Raw genomic sequence first — 18,281 nt, 5'->3', positions numbered from 1 at the left:
TGGATAGTGGACGTGGCAGTGCCTGGAGACAGCAGAATAGAAGAGAAAGAACTGGAGAAGATAACAAAATACAAAGACCTACACATAGAAATAGAAAGACTGTGGCAAAAGCAAGCAAGGGTAGTACCAATAGTCATAGGCTCCTTGGGTGCAATCCCAAAACAACTGGAGCACCACTTGAACACAATTGGCATTGACAAATTCACTATTAGTCAATTGCAAAAGGCGGCCTTATTAGGAACTGCTTCCATCCTGCGACGATATCTGTAATACCATCAAACATCCACATCTGCCTATCCCAGGTCCTGGGTAAGGACTCGATAGGTAGACAAAATGCCAAATCCAGTCTGAACATCTGGCTGACTGTGCGATGATCGATAATGATAATAATAAAAAAGTTAAGAAGAGACCTTGGAGGTCATCAAGTCCAACCCCCTGCTCAGGCAGGTAACCCTATACCATTTCGGACAATGGCTGTCCAGTCTCTTCTTAAAAACTTCCAGTGTTGGAGCATTCCACTGCTTCTGGAGGCAAGTTGTTCCACTGGTTAATTGTTTCTGTCAGGAAGTTTCTCTTAGTTCTAGGTTGCTTCTCTTCTTGATTAGTTTCCATCCATTGCTTCTTGTCCTGCCTTCAGGCGCTTTGGAAAATAGCTTGACTCCCTCTTCTTTGTGGCAGCCCCTGAGATACTGGAACACTGCTATCATGTCCCCCTCGTCCTCCTCTTCATTAAACTAGACGGGGCGTTGTCTTACCTGAACGCCTTTTCTCAGCAGGATGATGTAGAGTCCAAATGGATGGGTTCTATGACGGCCTTCCTGCCTGGCAGACTGGGTAAAAACTTCGGCCACACCCCTTCCTTTGGGCGTGACCCCAGTTTTGACTTAGGCGAGAAACTTTGTTGGAATTAACATTGCAGCTCTTTATTATATCGTTATTATCTCCCTGCCTAGACCTATCCTCTGGGTGGGCTTGGACTCTACATCATCCTGCTGAGAAAAGGCGTTCAGGTAAGACAACGCCCCTTCTCCAGCAGGATGGCTGTAGAGTCCAAATGGATGGGACATACCAAAGCCCTCATGTCCCCCTGGGAGGGAATGTCTAGGCTACCGAACTCTGAGCAGATACGACTTGTTGAAGAACTCTTCTGCCAAAAGCCGCGTCTGCTGCTGCTAGGGAATCTAAACGGTAATGTCGAATGAAAACCGAAGGTGAGGACCAGGTTGCGGCCCTGCAAATCTCTTCCACCGGAGCTTGTGTTAGCCACGCCGCAGATGTGGCTGCGCTCCGAGTTGAGTGGGCAGTCACCTGAGTGGGTGCTGGCAAATCCTGTGAGACGTATGCCTATGCTATGCAGGCTCTGATCCACCTGCCTATGGTGGAAGGAGACACCTTCTTTCCCATAGTTGCTGGTTGAAAGGACACAAATAATGCTTCAGTCTTTCGGAAAGCCGAGGTGCGTTTCACGTAGAAACACAGCGCTCTCCGCACGTCTAGCTTGTGCCATCTGTGTTCTAGCCTATGTTTGGGTCTTGGACAGAAATCAGGAAGCGTAAGTTCCTGAGATCTGTGAAAGATGCTATTTACCTTCGGAATGAAGGTCGGGTCTGGTCTAAGAACGACCCTGTCTTTGAAAAAGGTACACAGATCCTTCCTTACTGACAGTGCTGCAAGTTCTGAGATTCTCCTTGCTGAAGTAATTGCCACAAGGAAAGATACCTTCAGTGATAGGTGATGGAGTGAGCATGTTTCAAGAGGTTCGAAGGGTGCTGATGTCAAGGCTAGAAGGACCTTAGGCAGGTTCCAGGACGGGTACCTGTGTATGACTGGGGGCTTTGTGTTAGATGCCCCTTTTAAAAAGGCACTAATCGCTGGATGCTGTGCTAGGGAAGTTAAGTTGTCGCAGGAGAGTACAGTTGAGAGGGCCGATATCTGTCTGCGGATGGTATTGACTGACAGGCCCTTATTAAGACCCTCCAATAGGTAATCTAGGATGTTAGGGATAGATACTGCGGTCGGGTCTAGGTGAAGCGAAGCGCACCACCTACAAAATCCCTTCCATGTAGCGTCGTAAATCCTATTAGTGGACGCTCTTCGTGATGCCTGTATGATCGATATCACCCCTGCCGAATAAGATTGTTTAGTTAAGCTTTGCCGCTCAAATGCCAAGCGGCTAGATGTAGCCACTGGGGATCTGGGTGTACAAGCTTGCCCTGACTGAGTTTTACCCTGTCCGGGGGAATCCTCCACGGAGGTGATATCGAAAGGTCCACGAGGTCGGCAAACCACGGGCGCCGTGGCCAGTGAGGGGCAATGCAGACCATCTCTGCGCCCTCCAGGATCATCTTGCGTATGGTCGCCGGTATTAATGGCAGCGGTGGGAAGGCGTACAGAAGTTGCGCCGGCCACCGGCACCTGAGAGCATCCGTTCCCTCCGATCCCGGGGACGGGAATCTGGAGAAGAACCTGGGGAGTTGTGTGTTCTTGTGGTTGGCAAATAGATCTAGGTGCGGTTGTCCGAACCTCCGGGAGATCTCCTCGAAGAGAACCGGGTCCAGACGCCATTCCGACTGGTCCACCTTGGCTCTGCTCAGGGAGTCTGCCTGGGTGTTTGTCTCCCCTGAGATGTGTTCCGCTCTGATGGAACTCACATTGGTTTCTGCCCATCGGGCCAGAGCCAATGCTTCCTTCATTAGTTCTACTGATCTCGTTCCTCCCTCCTTGTTTACATGTGCCTTGGCTGCTACATTGTCTGTAAGCACGAGGACGTGCCTCCTCGTTACTAGGTGAGAGAAATGACGGAGGGCCAGGTGTATGGCCCGGAGCTCTAGCCAGTTGATGCTGTGTGACAGGTCCTTCTGTCCCCACTGGCCCTGTGCTATCTGGGTTCCCAGGTGGGCCCCCCATCCGAACAGGCTCGGGTCTGTCGTGAGTGTGATCCTGTTCGGTTCCCTGAATATGCTCCCCTTGAGTGTCGTGGGGGATAGCCACCATTTTAGTGATTTCATCACCTGTGCTGGTACCAGCACCCTCTTGCTGGAGGTGCTGAGGTTCCTCCTCTGGTAGGGTAGGAGGAACCACTGCAACTCCCTCGAGTGGAGCCTTGCCCATGGGATGATGCCCATGCAAGATATCATCTTCCCCAGGAGCTTCGAGAGTTGTAGCAAGGGCACTCTCCTGATCCTTTGAATTTGGTGAATTAGCTTGGATATGTTGATCAGTCGCTCCTGGGAAAGGTATACCCTGCACTGTGACGTGTCTATCATCGCGCCCAGGTGTTGCAGTCTCCTTGAGGGAATGAGGTGGCTCTTGTTTAGATTGACCGAGAATCCGTGCCCCTGTAGGGTTCGGATTGTGGTCTCGAGATCTGCCCTTGCTTGCTCCCGAGATCTGGATTGAATCAAGATGTCGTCCAGATAAAACTGAACGCGAACCGGGATCAACCTGAGATGGGCCACTATTACAGCTAGGATCTTGGTGAATACCCTTGGTGCTGATGATAGCCCGAAGGGTAATGCCCTGTATTGGTAATGTCGACCCGCGTAGGTAAATCTGAGGAATTTCCAGTAGCTGGGATGGATGGGAATGTGTAGGTACGCCTCTGTGAGATCTATTGAGGATAATAGATCGTCTTCCCTGACGCTGGCTAGGATGGATTTCAAGGAGTGCATCTTGAACCTCCTGTACTTTATGAAATAGTTCAGGCCCTTCAGGTCCAAGATTGCTCTCCACCCTCCTGATGTCTTTGGGATGACGAAGAGGATAGAGTAAAATCCTCTTCCCTCCTCCTCCTTTGGTACCTTCTCTATGGCCTGGATTGACAGGAGGTGGGCTATGGCCGAAGTTATCAACCTCGTCTTGTGTGCTCTTCTGGAGATGGGACATCTGATGAACCGGTTTGGTGGGGGAGAACAGAAGTCTAAGGTCAGACCATGCCTGATCGTTTCCAGAACCCAGGCGTCGGTCGTGGTCTGCTCCCAGACCTCGATGAAATTTCCTAACCGACCCCCAATGGGAGTATCCTGTTTGGCGTCACTTGGTACGCTTAAAGGATCTGCCTCCCGCTCCCCTATATGGGCGTCTGGACTGGAACTGGCCCCTGGCTCCCGGGCTCTGGCGATCCTGGGTTCGATCCTGTCTGGGGTAGAAGGATCGTGAGCCTCTGGGCCAGTCCCAGGATTGCCCTGATCGAAAGGGCTGTCTCCATTCCCAGGGGCTTCCTGGGCGGGAGCCCTGTCTCCGGAAGTCCTGACTGCCTCTCCTGTCTAACTTCTTTGATGGGTGTACTAGGATTTTTTTCTTGTCTCTGCCTTCGCTGACATGTGGGTCCAGAATGGAACCAAATAGGGCTACTCCACTGTATTTGGACGTCGAAAGACGCCATTTGGACCTCAGGTCTGTCTTCCAATTTTTGAGCCATAGTAGCCTACGTGAGGCCACTGTGGCCGCAATGGATCTAGCCGCATACTTTGTTGCGTACAGTGAAGCGTCAGAGACAAATTGCGAGGCCGCGAGGAGCTTGGCCAATGTTTGGTGTACTCTGACCTGGTCTGGAGGCACCGTGCCTTGCAGTTCCCTCAGCCACATGATACTGGCCCTCGCGAAGAATGATGATGAAGTGGCTGCTCTGGCCGCCCAGGCTGCAGCCATATGGGAACGCCGGAGGGAGTGTTCAAATTTCTTCTCCTCAGGTCTCAAGACCTCCGCCATGTCTCCTGGAATCGCGGAGGTAGAAAATAATGAAATTAAGGGGTTATCTACAGTAGGAACCTCTAACATGTTAGAGAAGGAGGGAGATAGGTTGAAAAGCTTTCTTTCCGCGCTGTTAGGTGCCGGTGGGCTTGCAAGTGAGGACCATTGTTCCTCCAGCGTGGTCATAAAGACCTCCGCACATGGAATGTACTTATCTTGTGGAACCTTTTTGGCAAACAGAGGATTGGCCTCCTTGCTTGTTGAGGGCTTCTCATCCTGTACTGATGTTAGGTTGACTGTGGAAACAGCCTTTACCAGGAGTGATTTTAGGAGCGCTGGGTTAAAGAGGCCAGAGCTCGTCGCCTGCTCAGGTGCAGTCTCCTCGTCCTCCGAGAGGGGCATGTCTGACATGTCAAGATCTACTGAGTCACCCTCTCCTAGTTGAGAGGAAGATTCAGAGATGTTGGTAGGGGGTGGCCTAGCTCGTCCCTTACGGGGTGTGTGAAAGGCCACTTGCCCTTTGGAAGCCATGAATTGGGAGAATGCATCCTGCATGAATGCCTGAAATTGTGCCGACCATATGTTCTCCTGCGCTTTGTCGCTGGGGTGAGGCGCTGGAGTGTGGTCGGGTGAGGGAGAAGAAGCTGGTGAGGAGGGATTGGAGGAATCTAACTGTTCAGTTTCCCCAGGAGGAGACCAAGTCTTGAGCACTTCCTCGGCAGTAGGTTCTGTGCTGGGTGCCGCCACTGGGACAGGGGAAACCAAATTTGTCCCATTGGCATTGGTTCTCTGTGCCCTGCTAATTTGTCTTTCTAAAGCCAAATGTCTCCTCAAAGCCTCTCGCTCAGCCGTTTTAGACTGTCCCTTCTGAGAAAGGTGCTTTGTTTTAGCTTTCTTCTTCCCCCCCACCTCTGATTCAGAAGATCTGCGTTTTTGTTGTTGCTGTGGGGGGGACAATTGAGGGACCTGTGTGACTGAATACGAGACATTGTCTGCCATTGTGCCAGACACCCCGAGTAGGTAATGCCTGGAGTGGGGGAACAAGATACGCAGATCAGATGCAGATGCTTGGGGCTGAGCCCTCCTCTGCCTATACAAACAATGGCCGGACAGACAGGAGTCTTTGGACAGAAGATCCTGCAAGGCAGTGACTAAAGGCCACTATAGGAACAGTCAGGGAAAAATGCTCCTCCTCACCTCCTCACCTAGTCCAGACAAAGTGCAGTTTATATCTCTCTCTCCCCCAGTCTGTGGCTGTGGCAACAGACCACGATCAGAACGGTTCTCTTTCTTTTCCCTCTTCCTTCCTCTTGTCTCAATTTCTTGAGATAACCACAGATCCTAGCATAAGGGCTCCCCCTTTGTCTGCAGGGAAATGGAATCCGGGTGGTGGCCCCGCCCCCAAGGGAAAAACGGCGGGTAGATCCGTTCGTTCAAAATGGCGAATGGGGAAGAAGCCACGCCTCCCAATGGTAGCCCGGGAATCCACGAGGTTCAAAACAATGGCGGATCTTTGACTTTGGCAATCAGTAAGACTCCTTTAGTCTTAAGGGGCTGCGCCTCTCCTCTAAGGAGAAAGGAATTCTCGCGCTAGTTCTGCTCTTGTCGGGCTGCTTCTCGCGCCGCTCAGCTGGTCTATGCCGAGCAGCGCCGCGGTTTGCCGCTTTCCGCGCGGCTCAGCTGTTTCGCGCTGAGCGGCGCCTCGTTCTATCGGCCAAACCACTCAGCTGTTTGGCGGACCCGGAGGGCGACGAGCAACCCGGTGTGAGGCCCCCGCGCCAAACAGCTGCTCGGCGGGCCGGCAATCGGCGAGCGATCCGGCCCGGCTCCAAGCCTCCCGTAAGTCCCTGACGCCCCACTCACGAGTCCGCCGATCCTGGCTGCCTCTCTCGAGTCCTATCAGCTGCCAGGAAACTTTTCTTTCAACTGGAGGAAGAGGGGATTCCTTTTCTCTCTTTTTTTTTTTTTGAGTTAAATTAGTTTTGTTCTGAGAGCTGCCTCTCGCACTTCTACCAGGCTTCGAGACTGAGTCAAAACTGGGGTCACGCCCAAAGGAAGGGGTGTGGCCGAAGTTTTTACCCAGTCTGCCAGGCAGGAAGGCCGTCATAGAACCCATCCATTTGGACTCTACAGCCATCCTGCTGGAGAAATACCCAATTCCATCAAGTGACAAGTGGTCCTGAGCCATTCTTTAGTGTCAGGATTCTCCAGATTTTGTCTCAGCAAAACTCCAGAACCAAAATGTTTCAGCTTTTAGCTCTGTCAAACCACAGCCCATCTTGAATATTTTGGCAGATCTTCTAAGACACAATCTTTCAAGTTTGAAGTAAAATACATTTTGTGCATACCACTACGCAGATGCATTTAAATATTTCTAATTTGGAAATTCTAGTAGTGAAATGTATATGCTCTAGCAATGTTATGGGATGTGCACGCAATATTAGCAGGTTCCTTATTTTGCATTAGGCATGCTAAGAGACTCAATAAAAAAAAGCTGGCTGGAAACACTAAGTTTTACTGACCATTCTAAATTCAAGTAAGCTTGGAGTTGGACAGATTTCCCTGGACGGGGGGGGGGGGAGGGTGGGCATGGCAGGAACTAAAAATATTTGTCTTCAAGGTCCCTGAAAGTAACATTCCCTCAATGAAAGCATCTGAAAAAAGCCTCTTCTACCTGATCTTATGAGAAGAACAGAAACAAACGTGGTCCTGAAGATATCCAAGTTCAGAGCCATGAAGGACTTTAAAGATGACAACCAGCATTTTGAATGGCACAGGACCAATTGTCATTTCCAAGTAGCCTTCAAGAACAGCCCATATGCAGCATATTATACTAGCCAAAATGGGAGGTGACTAAAGCAAGCAAATGCATGCGAAAACTTTCCTTTTGTTCCAGCTTAGATTCTTCAAAGTTATCCATCCACTCTCATAGATGATTACAGCTCTTGATTATCTGCGATGGGCAATGTACATATTGTTAGAGAAATATATATAAAACTTACACTGGTCACTCGACGGTAGATCTGCGCAGCATTTTGACATTCAGAATAAGGGTATTCAGATGTAGCCATCTCAAGCATACACATCCCAAAAGCATATACATCAACGGACTCATCGTATTTCTCCTCATACATCTCGGGTGCCATGAACTCTGGGGTACCTTAAATTTAAAAGAACGATTCAGACTCTAAATGTCTCAAAGCGAGCAGAGGCTGCTGGCCTTACTCACCGCAGAAGGGAGCAGACGGGGACCTGTGAGAAAAGAAGAAGTGGAGGCAAAAAGAAAAGGGAGGATACCCTCAGTCATTCTTTTTCATCAATGAATCCCATAGGTCTTCCATTGCAAGGTCTTTGCAAGAAGTGAAGAATGGTAAATATTTATGATTTTACCATTTATATCAACATTACAATTCAAATTGAATTAGGAATAAAATAAGAGGCTTTAGTAATAGAGCATGATTGTTGAATCCTAGATTGAAAATAAATGGAGAAAAATAAAAGTAAGAGACTAGTTAGGCTGAAAACCAAATACGTGTTAGCCACACTTACCTTCCCTCCCATTGAGAAAGGAGGTGCAATGTTTGTTTCAGCATACCTGCCTGCTCTCTGCTGTAAAGAATTAATGTTGATTAGAGTCCACAGCTAGTCTCTGACCTGTAATGCTCCATTTATTTATTTTTTAATAGTGTCACTTTAAACAAAGCCTTGCAATGAAAAACCTGTCTATGAATAAAGCTTTCTTAAAAATTGATTTTTAAAATTTTCTGCAAAGGCCACTCACCAGAGCCCTTTTTACATACTTACCATTTCACCTGCAGTACATTTAATAGGCCTACTACAGATACAGGAAATAGTGAGGGAAATCCTATAGGCAAAAATACTCAGAAATATAAAGAGATTGAGTTATAGACACAGAGTGTGTGATTAACAAATCCTGAATCAAAAAACAATTTGCAGGAGATGCATTATCCCTGAGGTATGAAATGAATGCAGTTTCTCATATGGTAGAAAACTATACTATGTAATCAGAGATATTTAAAGCCAGAAATATTTACAATAAGGAAGAATTATTTCCTGCAGGCAAACCAGATTTTATGCAAATTTATAGACTAACTTTTAAATTGCTATCCACCCTCCCATGGTTCAATAATTAGTATCTAAGTCTTAATTGAAAGTCAGCATACTAACACAACTGTTAACAAAAAATGATAATATGGTAAATTACCAATTGAAAGTTGAACACAACACATGGAAAGAGGAATGTTATGTTCAGGAAACTGGTCATTTCCACATATTTTTTTTAATCATTAATGTTTAATGTTTCTAGACTGGCTGGAAAGCAGGAAATGTTTCATTGTGACAAGGACAAGATATCTGCAAATAGAAACTGTACCCTTAAAATCAGTTTTAAGGGATCTAAAACAAGAACTGCATTCTTAAAAACACACAAGTGCAGACTAAAAAGGACAATCTTCTCCCTTGTTAGCCTGCTTCCTTCACACAGAAAATAGCAGAACAGAGCCGTTAAAACCAGTTCTATGGCAATAAAATATCTGGCAAATCCAAAGTAAATGTAAAACCCCAGAAACTGATGGTTAGATGGTAAGATTGCTTAAAAAAAAAAAAAGTTGTGTCACCCTTTTGTGTTTCCCATTATTTCCCACTTGCAACAGATATTTAACTAGAGTGCATATATTATGGTTTTAGCAAGAGTGTTCTGCTAATTGTAACAATCTATGGTATAGGCACTCTTCCAGCAATATACCCAAATACCAAAGATGCATAATGTACAAGGTCTATTACATCAGAGACTTTACAACTGAAATATGGAAAAAGCTCAGAAGCAAGCTTATTTTGTTTTATTAAGAGTTTCAAATGAGATCTGCTAGAACAGAACTGGAACTTACCTATCACACTTTTGGCAAAAGAAGCTCGTTTTAAAGTTGCCAAGCCCAAATCTCCTATCTTGACTGATCCTGTGGGGCCAGTGATAAAGATATTATCACACTTCAAATCACGATGGATAATGGGAGGAGTGCGTGTGTGCAAGAACTGTAAACCCTTGAGTATTTGCCGGCACCAGCTTCGTAGCACTTTAATTTTCATCACTTTAAATCTTTTTAAATATCTAGGAGAGAACAGCCCAAATAAAAGTAAGCTTCATCTTGAAACTCATACAATAACATTATAAATATTTAATGTACAGGATATTAAAAAACAGTCTCTCATGTTCAATGAACCGACCATTAGGGAACACTGGCCAAAGATGAGAAGTACTCAAATACTTTTTTTTTTTTTGAAGGTTAAAAAAAGGTGCTAAGTAGTTCGAAGCAACAGGGATTAGAAAGATTAAATCTCTTTTGGACATTTGAGAGAAAATATTGTTAATTATTATATACTATTTGGGGCCACTGTGTACATTATATATAAATAGAATAGATTTGTTTTTTTTTTTTAAAAAATAAAGCCATTAGAGTTTTTCAATCATAGAGTATGCCATCATAGTAACACAGCATCTCATTTAAAGTATGTATTTGTTTTATTTTTAACAATTAAATTTGGAGTAAAAATAATGCTTATAGTTATCATATTATCTTTGTATGCTCTGTTACAAAAAATTAATAGAGATGCTGGCTTAGGAAAAAAAATTACAACAGAGAAGTCATCAGTGGGGCTCAAGCTTTTACAAAAACAGAACTGGCAATTGTTTTGAAGAGCCAAGTATGGAAGTAAAATTGCCAACAATTTAGTATAACTTTCTATGATAGGTCTTGCAGAATGTAAGATTTACTGAATTATATATCAGTGGAAAACACTGAAGGAAAAAACTCAGTTTGATAATACTCCTGAGAATAACTAGGAATAATAGAAAGCATAGAAGGAATAAAAGCAGTACTATTATATATGTTAGTTACTGACTACCCAATCAGGGGAAAGATGAAATTGTCCAAAAACAAAGTCCTGATCTTTCAGTGGCTTGAAGGGGGAAAAAAAACTCCACTGGAATCCATCAAAGATGAATTCCGCCAAACATGAGCCTTCCAGCAAATTCTTGACTTGTCTTGCTGGCAATGTTTTCTTTGATGGGTCCTTGGTGCTCTCTGAGCTTGTTTTCTTGCAGACATTTCATTACTCAAACTAGGTAACCATCATCAGTGCTAGTGGCACTATTAGCTAGTTTGGGTAATGAAATGTCTGCAAGTAAACAAGCAAGCTCAGAGAGCATGAAGAACCCCTCATTTCAATCCTGAGCTACAAATATTCTCCTTAATTTTTTCTTTCAAAGGTGAAGAATAATACAATAAGATCAGCAATCCTTGAGTTGATGTTAGTCAATAAGTAGTATTACTATAACTGTGTGTAGTACTATAACTGTGCCTCAAATATCCCAATGAACACTAGGTGACAGAACCCCCTCCCCCTATAAAATTTAGAAGTCATTCAGAATTTTCCAGGACAGATACACTAGCTCCATGACAAGGAATTGGAAGTAGCAGAAAAAGCAGGGGAAAGTAACCACACATAATGATGGATTCCTTCTCATAATAAGCCAAAGATTAGTGAAACATGTTCAGAATAAAAGCAAGAAAAAAGAATCAGCTGCTCAGTAAATTTAGCAAAGGATAACAATTATTTAATTCCTGCTTCAGATCAATATTCGCTAAAAGAAAAATACCCATTATACACACACATTCCTGAAAGGACAGAAATGAGATTGAAAATCAAAATAAATATGATCAAAGAATTCTGAATGAGTTTAAGACAACAGAATTAGATGAATTGCATAGGAAGATGCAGGTTCTACGTGCAATTCAAGGTCTGGTTATCACCTATAAAGCTCTTCATTGGAAAGAGCCTGGCTAACTGAAGGACTGTTTCTCACCAATTATTCCTTCCTATCTGGTGGGGTGCACCCTGGTTTTCCTGTCAATTAAACAAGACCCAGAAAATGTGTATATCACTGCAAAAATTAATAGAGCTCCCATCCTAATGACATTCAGAAAATCATTAAAAATATGCTTTTTCTCACAGGCCTTGGGATAAGATGGTTGTCCTTTTGTTTTGTTTTTGTTAGTATGTTGTCTGTTTAATGGTTGTAAATTTCTTCTGTATTATTTACTTTTCTTTTTTAATTGTAAAGCACTTGGAGTCATTAAAGCAGACATGTCAAACATAAGGCCCGGGGGCTGGATGCGGCCCGTGAAGTGGTTTCATGTGGCCCACGAAGCCATCCTGGAAACAGTGAGGGAACAGCCCCCTCTGCCTTGGCCCTGGCCCAGGCCAGCTGGGAGCCAATATACAATTTTGTGGTGGCCATCTATGCTGAAACACATTCAGTCTTAACTCCATAAGCCCCCCCCCCACCTGGCCTGAGAAGAACAGTGGGGCTCCTCCAGTGGACCATGCCTTGGCACTTGCCCTGGTCCTACCCCCTTCCGCCAGAGACCCTCAGATCTATCCCACTCCTGCCCAGGCCCCAACAGGCACCCTTGATGCGAACGATGTAGAGCTCACCACACCCACCCAGTAGGCCACACACACTCTGTCCATGCCCACCCAGTAGGCCCCACCCACCCGGCCCCTGAAGGCAACCGCAATGCTGATGCGGCCCTCAATGAAATTGAGTTTGACACCCCTGCATTAAGAAATCTGGTAGCCTTAAACTTGAAATAATTACGTATTTACATATATACATAAAGAACCAACCAAACAAAACTGCCTTTGATAAACGTTCAGAAGTCTCCAATGGGTAGTAGATGGGGAAAACATTTGAGCATGTGAAGGCTTTTAAATAGTTAGTTGCGATCTTTCAAGACACAGAGTCATAGAATAGACATAATGATTCTGTGGACTTGCAGGTTCAAAGAAGCACTTCAGCCATTTTAAAATGTGCTTTTGTCCGCACTAAAAGTGGTAAATGTATCTGTGGCTTTAAAAGGACTTATAAAGCCCCACATGGCATGGGGCCAGGCTCTTTGCAGCATTAACAGTCCCCACTGTCTCTGACTAACCCATCAGGTCTAGCAGAGAGGGCGTGCTCCATATCCCATCACCAAACAATGCAATCTCATTGGTCCCTGGAGTCAAGCCTACTCTTTGGCTTTGCCAGGCATGTAAAAAAAATATTCCTCCAGAAATCCTGATGGCCCCAACCTTGTTAGCCTTTCATAAGATTCTGAAGATCTGGTTGGTTCCTGGGTATTAAGGTGAAATGTAATTATTCATATTCAAATAAAACAAACTAGGAGTTATATTCAGTGTATGACTCAAGATTTCTGAATTGTTTTATGATGAAAAATTAAAAGAAAACCAGTTTTGCTTTGAAAAGTAATATATTTTCTAAAGTATGCTCCTTTTATAATTTTTCAGGCACGTTGCAACTTGCTTATTTTCTTTTTAATTAAAGGAATCTACCTAAAATTAAAAAGGGAGGGTAATGATAGAAAGCCTACCAGGTAACAATAAAAGAACCAGTAGATTCACCACACTGTCCATCCCTGATCTAGGGAAACACAGATGGTATTTACTAGCTAAGAATATTTTCTAATGTATTAGACTGAAATACCAACTGCAATCCTTCTAAAATTTCTAACATTTAAGATCCTCATAGAAAACAGATACTACATGGTTTTTAAATTTAAAAACTGTAAGAATGATTGCTGTATACTGTACACTGATTTCCTGGAGGAAGAATATAAATGTAACAAATTTTTAAAAACCCATTGAGATTGTACTTAACACGAACATTCACAGAGTATTCTCAGTACTCTCAGAAATTCTCATTAATTGTTCTCCAATATTTAGCACAGATATGACCAATCATAGTCTAAACGTGGGCCCTATGTATGGACCTCAGAATATCAAAATTAAGAGGTAAAATGATCCACAATTTAGTATTTTTTAAAGTTCAACACTTAACTCCCTTGAACCTCCCACAATCTAGACAAAACTGCCTATCATGTAATATCATATGATCTTCTTGCAGTCCTTCAAGCCATTTTTTTAAATGTACAGTCTTCAGTCACAAAAAGGGAATCTACTCTCGAATTATCTGTATTCAGAGCCCCAAAGTATGCATATTACCTCAAAAATGTGTCTCCAATTAAGAAATTCTAGTTTCAAATAGTTAAGCTGAACTACTTAGAATTAGAAGGGGCGTTGGTCTTACCTGAACGCCTTTTCTCAGTACGGAGATGGATAATCCACGGATGGGTTTTCTCTGTCTGCCTGCTCTTGAGACCAAGTAGCCAAAGCTTGACACGCCCCCACTTCCTGTGGAGTCCATTCTTAACGAGGGCGAATTGGCTGATGATTGACGAGGTATTGGCTCTCAGCTCCCTACTAGCGGCCTGCTGGCCTTGGGGTGGGTGTGGATTATCCATCTCCGTACTGAGAAAAGGCGTTCAGGTAAGACCAACGCCCCTTCTCCAGTACAGGAGATGGATAATCCACGGATGGGACGTACCAAAGCCTCACTGTCCCAAGGGGTGGGAAACAGATAAGGCCGGTAGATTGATCTCTGAGACAACTTGCTGGAGGACCCTCCTACCAAAGGAGGCGTCCGCCGATGCAAAGCGGTCTATCTTGTAGTGTCGTATAAACGGGGAAGGCGAGGACCATGTCGCGGCCCTGCAAACTTCCTCGATTGACGCCTGGGTAGCCCATGCCGCCGAAGTTGCAGCGCTTCGAGTGGAATGGGCCGTGAGATGACTTGGGGGCGGCAGGGATGATACATTGTAAGCTTCTGCGATACAGCTTCGGATCCACCTTCCAATGGTGCCCGTGGAAACTTTCCGCCCCAAGGTGCCCGCTTGGAAGGACACAAATAGGGCCTCCGATTTGCGGAAGGGTTCTGTACGCTTTATATAACGCCGCAAGGCTCTGCGGACGTCCAATGTATGCCACTGCCGCTCCCGGTCATGTGTTGGATTTGGACAGAAGTTTGGGAGAATTACTTCCTGTGTCCTGTGAAAGAGTGAATTCACCTTCGGTATGAAGGCAGGATCTAACCTAAGGACCACCCTGTCCTTGTGGAAAATGCATAGGTCGTTTCTGACTGACAGTGCGGCCAGTTCCGAAATTCGTCTGGCCGATGTGATGGCAATCAGGAACGCCACCTTTAGCGACAGGTGTCGCAAGGAAACGGTCGCCAATGGTTCAAATGGTGACCGAGTGAGTGCGTGAAGGACTCGCGGTAGTTCCCAGGACGGGTACCTGTGAATTACTGGAGGTCTGGTGTTATAGGCGCCCTTGATAAAGGCGCGGATCCTGGGGTGGTGAGCTAAGGGAACCGAATCCGTGCAGGTGAGGAGGGTGGACAAGGCCGCCACTTGCCTGCGGATGGTCGCGGGGGCGAGGCCTCTGTCTAGTCCCTCCAAGAGGTAATCTACTATCTGAGGGATGTAGAGTTTGTGTAAGTCAAACTGCCGTTCCCTGCACCAAAGGCAAAAATTTTTCCAAGTGGAGTCATAAATGCGGTTTGTTGCCGGACGGCGTGAAGCTTGAATTATGGTAATGGCCCCGGGAGAGAATAGTTCCTGTGCCATTATCTGGCGCTCAAGTGCCAGGCGGTCAGTTGTAACCATTGGGGTTCCGGGTGACTGATGGTTCCCTGGTGTAGGGACACTTGATGAGGGGGAATGTTCCATGGGGGCGACTGAGACAGGTTCATCAGGTCGGCGAACCACGGTCTCTGTGGCCAATATGGTGCTACTAGGATCACTTCTGCCCGCTCCTGAATCAGCTTTCGGATGACCGCCGGTATGAGTGGTAGTGGGGGAAAGGCATAAAGCAGACCCTGAGGCCACTGAGTTCTCAGAGCGTCCGTCCCCTCTGCTCGCGGGTTGAAGTAACGAGAGTAAAATCTGGGGAGCTGGGCATTGTCTGATGATGCGAACAGATCGAGGATCGGGTACCCGAACTTGCGGGAGATGTCTAGGAACAAGTTCGGGTGTAGCCCCCACTCCGAAGGGTCCACTGTGGTGCGGCTTAGGAAGTCCGCTTGCTGGTTGTTGACCCCCGATATGTGTTCCGCTTTTAGTGACTTCAGATTGGGCTCTACCCAGCTGAATAGGAGTCGTGACTCTGTCATCAGGGTTTTTGATCTGGTCCCCCCCTGCCGATTGATGTGCGCCTTGGCTGCTACGTTGTCTGTTAGGACTAGAACGTGGTGGCCTCTGATTCTGTCTTTGAATTGTTGCAAGGCTAGGTGGATAGCCCTGAGTTCTAGCCAGTTGATGTTGTTTCTCAGATCCGTGGCGGACCAACGTCCCTGTACAAACTGGGAGTCCAGATGGGCTCCCCAACCATACAGACTGGCGTCTGTAGTGATGGTAACTCTGACTGGTTCCTTGAAGGGTGACCCCTTGGTCACGGCCCGAGAGCACCACCAGCGTAGCGCCCTGCGGATTTGTGCCGTGACCCTGACTAGGTGGTTGGATGCGCTGGTGTTCTGCCGTTGGTAAGGGAGCAGAAACCACTGTAGTTCCCGTAGGTGGAGCCTGGCCCAGGGTACAATGGCTATGGCCGATACCATCTTGCCCAATAATTGGGAAAGTGTTAGTATCGGAACTGAACGTTGCCTGTGAACCCAGCGAGCCAGTTCCCTGATGCCGGCCACCCGGTCTTGGGAGAGATAGACCATACAGTTGGTTGTGTCTATCATGGCCCCCAGATGCAGCAGCCTGGACGAGGGAACTGTCTGGCTCTTCTGAAAGTTTACTGAGAATCCGTGTAATTGGAGGACGCGAATGACGGTCCTTACGTCCGCCTGAGCTGTCTGTAGGGATGTTGCTTGGATTAGTATGTCGTCTAGGTAACATTGGACGCGTATTGGGATTTTTCTCAGTTTGGCGGCTACCGCTGCTAGTATCTTGGTAAATACCCTGGGTGCCGAAGATAGACCGAAGGGGAGAGCTCTGTATTGGAAGTGTTTTCCCCCGTAACAGAAACGTAGGAACCGGCGGTGGTTTGGGTGGATGGGGATGTGAAGGTAGGCTTCCGTGAGGTCTATCGATGCCAGGAAGTCTCCTTCTCTGATGCTTCCCAGGATGGACTGAAGGGATTGCATCTTGAATTTTTTGTATGTGATGTAGCGGTTGAGGTTTTTTAGATCCAGGATTGCCCTCCATCCTCCTGAAGTCTTTGGAACCACGAAGAGGATGGAGTAAAATCCTCTGCCTCTGTATTCCGCTGGGACCGGTTCTATGGCTTGAATGTCCAACAGGTGTTGGATGGCCTCCTGCATGAGTTTGTGTTTGGTGGGGTTCCTGGAGACCGAGCAGTTGATGAGTCGGTCTGGGGGTGTGACCAGGAACTCCAGGGACAGCCCGGACTGGATGGTTTGTAGTACCCAGTTGTCCGTGGAGGTCTGCTCCCACTGGTGGAAGAAGTGAGCTAGTCTTCCTCCAATGGGTAGGTCTATGTAGGAGTCATTTTGTCTTCCGGTACGGACGACCCGTTCCACGAAAGGGTCGTCTCGACTGGTTTTGTTGTCTGGGCTGGAACCCCGGTCTGTCGTAGGGGCGGCCGTACGGTTTGTTCTGCCTGGGAGTGAATGGCTTGGGTGCCTGACTGATAGGCGTGGTTGTCGGTTGGCGAAAGGACTGCCTACGAAAGTAAGGTGTGGTACGTTTGTCTGACCTTTTGTTCAAGTGTGCCATGACCTTCCGCTTGTCTTTGTTCTCTACAAGATAGGGGTCCAAGGCCTCCCCAAACAGACCGTTGCTTGAGTAAGGGGCGGTCGCTAGCCGCCACTTAGCCTTGGTGTCAGCTTGCCAGTGTTTTAGCCATAGCATTCTCCTGGCAATTATGTTGGATGCTATGGATCTGGATGAAAAAATGGCCGATTGGAACGTTGCGTCTGCAGCGTATTCCGTGGCTGCTACCATCTTAGCCAGGTCCTGGTGTGTTCGTATGTCCTCCATAGGAACTATGGTTTGTAGTTGTTGCAACCAGATGAGGGTGGCCCGGACAAAAAAGGAGGCCGAGGTGGCTGCTTTGATGGCCCATGCCGCTGTCTGGTGGGTTTTGCGAAAGGCTTGTTCCCACTTTTTGTCATCTGCCTTAAGGGCCTCCACTAGGTCCCCAGCCATGGCTGTCTGGGAGACCAAGGGGGTCCAGGCTTCATCTACTTTAGGAATTTCTAAGGCCTCATTGAGGTCTGTGGCAGTGCTGTATAATTTTTTGTCCGTACCACTCACTGATGGGAAGGAAGCGGGAGAGTCCCATGGCTTCTTGATCCCTTTCAGGAAAATGGCGGGGCAAGGTATATGGTGTTGCGTTGTCACCTTTTCTACGAATACGGGTCTGGATGTGGTGGCCGGTGTCGCTTGCGGCTGAGAAAACTGATCCGTCCCCATGTCCGCAATGGCTGTGGCCTTGCGTAGTATCGTGAGGAAGCGGTTGGGATTAAATAATCCCCCTGAGGGGGGCTCAGGGGGAAGTTCCTCATCCTCTGACATAGAGATCCCAGGTTGATCCTCCTCTTGTGGTGAAGAATAACCACTCATGGAGGACTGGGCCGGGGAGACGGGTTCCTGAATGCCTGAGGACTCTGAGGGGAGTTCCGAGTGTGGCATGGCTGAGAT

General features: G+C 46.7%; 1 protein-coding gene across 12 annotated transcripts in view; it reads right to left on the bottom strand.

Moving 5' to 3' along the window:
* The window catches only part of WNK1 (WNK lysine deficient protein kinase 1), a 167,250-nt gene that overhangs the window by 79,690 nt on the left and 69,279 nt on the right, over positions 1-18,281 (bottom strand). For 11 of the 12 annotated variants that reach the window (XM_039355112.1, XM_039355024.1, XM_039355189.1 and 8 more), the window contains exons 3-4: positions 9,600-9,820; positions 7,695-7,852 (exon numbers count right to left, since the gene is read on the bottom strand). In XM_039355112.1, the coding sequence (XP_039211046.1) occupies positions 7,695-7,852; positions 9,600-9,820 (379 nt within the window). Of the gene's footprint in view, positions 1-7,694; positions 7,945-9,599; positions 9,821-18,281 lie in introns of those variants that run through there. The other variant, XM_039355602.1, reaches the window with a different exon arrangement.

Source organism: Crotalus tigris, unplaced genomic scaffold (assembly GCF_016545835.1).
Source record: "Crotalus tigris isolate CLP2741 ecotype Arizona unplaced genomic scaffold, ASM1654583v1 scf7180000017541.2806704, whole genome shotgun sequence".
Taxonomy (NCBI): Eukaryota; Metazoa; Chordata; class Lepidosauria; order Squamata; family Viperidae; genus Crotalus; species Crotalus tigris.
The sequence above is the reverse complement of the archived record's forward strand: the minus strand, read 5'-3'. Positions and strand labels throughout refer to the sequence as shown.